The 2,646-nt window shown below is 51.4% G+C and overlaps 1 protein-coding gene across 1 annotated transcript; it reads left to right on the top strand.

Annotated features, from left to right (window-relative positions):
* Positions 1 to 579: 579 nt before the first annotated feature.
* On the top strand, positions 580 to 1,836 carry AURANDRAFT_30430 (hypothetical protein; the record flags this gene model as incomplete). Its single annotated transcript, XM_009041326.1, has 5 exons — positions 580 to 729; positions 774 to 836; positions 879 to 960; positions 1,004 to 1,253; positions 1,365 to 1,836. The coding sequence occupies 5 exons, from the start codon at positions 580 to 582 to the stop codon at positions 1,834 to 1,836; spliced, it is 1,017 nt and encodes a 338-aa protein (XP_009039574.1).
* Positions 1,837 to 2,646: the final 810 nt, after the last annotated feature.

Raw genomic sequence — 2,646 nt, forward strand, 5'->3', positions numbered from 1 at the left:
AGATGGAACCAATCGGATGGATTAATGCTATGAAGGAACCAAGTGGTCGAGAAAGAGTGCAGTGTCATCTCCATAGTGCGACGTCGCGACGATGAGGGAGCAAGGTAATAAAAATGATGGGGATGATGGTTATCAAGACCAGTACCCTACTCAGATAGACCCTTTTTTTTTCAAGTTCACTATAGCCCAGTCATCATACTGTAACTGATATTACAGGGAGGGAACGGGAAGGAGAGCCTACGGCGTCACGGGCCGTTGAAGGCGGGCCCCGGGGAGTACTCCCACCTTCTATATATAAACCCACCTACACTTCGCGCCGGTTCGCCCCGGGATCCTCCGGATAGCGCCTGATCGCCAGGATCGCGTCCGAGCGCGCGGGATCTCTCCGGACCGCCGCAGATCGCCGCGGGTCGCGCCGGGGGCGCGCCGGATCGCTCCGGAAGGCTTCCGGATCGCCGCCCGCATATCCTGCGGCTATATCAGCTGCGCATATCTCGTTATCTGTAACTGATCCGTAGCGCGGGGCAACGCCGCTCCTCAGCGTTGGTATCGTCGTCTGCGTCGCGGTCTACCGTAACGATGGCTGCACCTGCTGGAGGTGGCGAAGTAGTAAACATCGTCGGCGGGGGACAGTTTCCAAAAATCACAGCTAAGTCAACAGACGACTTTGAAGTCGGTGTCACGCTCGGCACCGGTTCATTCGGGCGAGTGAGATTTGCGACCCACAAGGTGCATCGCAATTGACGCCATACACGATATATGGTTATATATAGGATACAACAACCCAGTGGGCCATCAAAATCCTGAAGAAGAGTGAAGTGATTCGTTTGCAGCAAGTAAGGCCTGTTAGTCAACTATTGGGCTGACTTGAAGATCAGGTCGAGCATATAATGTCCGAGAAGACCATCCTGGATCAGTGCAAGCACCCGTTTATTGTTCACCTCGCTTGCACTTTTCAAGGTGTGTACCGCTCTAGTTGAATGAACCAATGAAATTGGCATAGATAAGCGGCATCTCTACATGGTATTAGAATACGTGATCGGCGGAGAATTTTTTACACACCTTCGGAATGCCGGGCGTCTTGACACTATTTCGTCAAAGTTTTATTCTGCACAAGTTGCACTGATCTTCGAGTATTTGCATACCCACGACTTCATCTACCGTGATCTCAAACCCGAGAATCTTCTGCTTGACAAGGATGGCTACATTAAAATCACAGACTTTGGCTTTGCCAAGCGTGTCGTATTCAAGACGTTGAACCCCGCGTCTTGGGTCATCGTGTTTTTTTTGCTTCTGACTCGGGATTTTAGCATCAAGATGTACATACACCTCGAAAGAAAGGAAAACACGATGGGCCAATGTAGGTATACGTTGTGTGGAACGCCCGAGTACATTGCTCCAGAAGTGCTGCTAAACAAGGGCCATGGGAAAGGTGTCGACTGGTGGACTCTTGGGATTCTCATGTATGAAATGATGGTTGGACAGCCTCCCTTCGTTGATGATGACCCTATGGGCATTTATCAGCAAATTCTAAACGGTAAGCTCAATTTTCCGCGCTTCATCGAGCGGAGTGCGAAATCTTTGATCAAAAAGATGCTGGTGGCCGATCTAACGAAGCGTTATGGCTGCCTCAAGGGCGGGGCGGCGGACATAAAGAAACACAAATTCTTTCAGGGTCTCATATTTGATGATATGCTTTCGAAGCAACTTGCCGCGCCTGTGCTGCCCCTGGTGAAAGACGAATACGATACGTCAAACTACGATGCTTATCCTGACTCTGTGGAGCAGCCCCCAATTCCTGTATATGCTGGTGCAGACCTATTCGTTACGTTTTGAGTGCCCGCAGGCACACATATCCTATATAGCTATGAAGCACTCCCCTAGTATTCCCCTCCAACGAGCGCATGTGCATCTTTGTCTGTGCGCATTTTACCAAGTCGAGTAGCTGAATACCCCACTCGCCCAGAGATGAGTAGCAACAGCTGATGTTACATTCACAGTCGCTGCCAGTCTCGTATCATCTTTTTATGTTACTATGCACCCGTGCAGCTCGGTGGGAATTTGAGATACCTCGCAGGGAACTCGACGCCTGGCCACGGGCTGAGCCTAAGCAGGGCCGTGGCCATGAGCGTCCCAGCATCCTGGTGGAGGTAGCCGCAGCAGCCTGCCGGCGCAGTGAGAGGGCGGTAGTGTGTGCCAAAAGAAAAGACTCGGGCCGCCGTGGTGGTGCGGTTCTAACGGTGCTGGTACATACTAGTAATACAGAGACGTCCAGTTACATTTGGGCGAAGGACGAGACGATGGAACTTGCTGAAGGGCACTTACTAATCGACGGACCACGCTGCAGTGAAATGTATCACCCGGCTGACGCGTCGTCTTTTGCTCGAGACGCTGTGGTTGGTCGGCGGAGCGGGGCTGCGTTCGCGGTTCGGGGGCGGGCGAACATGTGTAGCGGGAATTGTCCCTTCAAGGTATACTTCTCTTACTAGCTTGAGGTTCACAGTGCAGTGGATATATGCCAGCTCAGTTGCTCACTTGTATCTTTTGTACGAGGATACGCGGATGCGGTACAGTACACTACTCTACTACTATTCTACTACTATCATGCTAGTATTGTATCTGCCCGGGGTATCCACTTCAAGTACG

The sequence above is a fragment of the Aureococcus anophagefferens genome (genome assembly GCF_000186865.1).
Source record: "Aureococcus anophagefferens unplaced genomic scaffold AURANscaffold_20, whole genome shotgun sequence".
Lineage (NCBI taxonomy): Eukaryota > Pelagophyceae > Pelagomonadales > Pelagomonadaceae > Aureococcus > Aureococcus anophagefferens.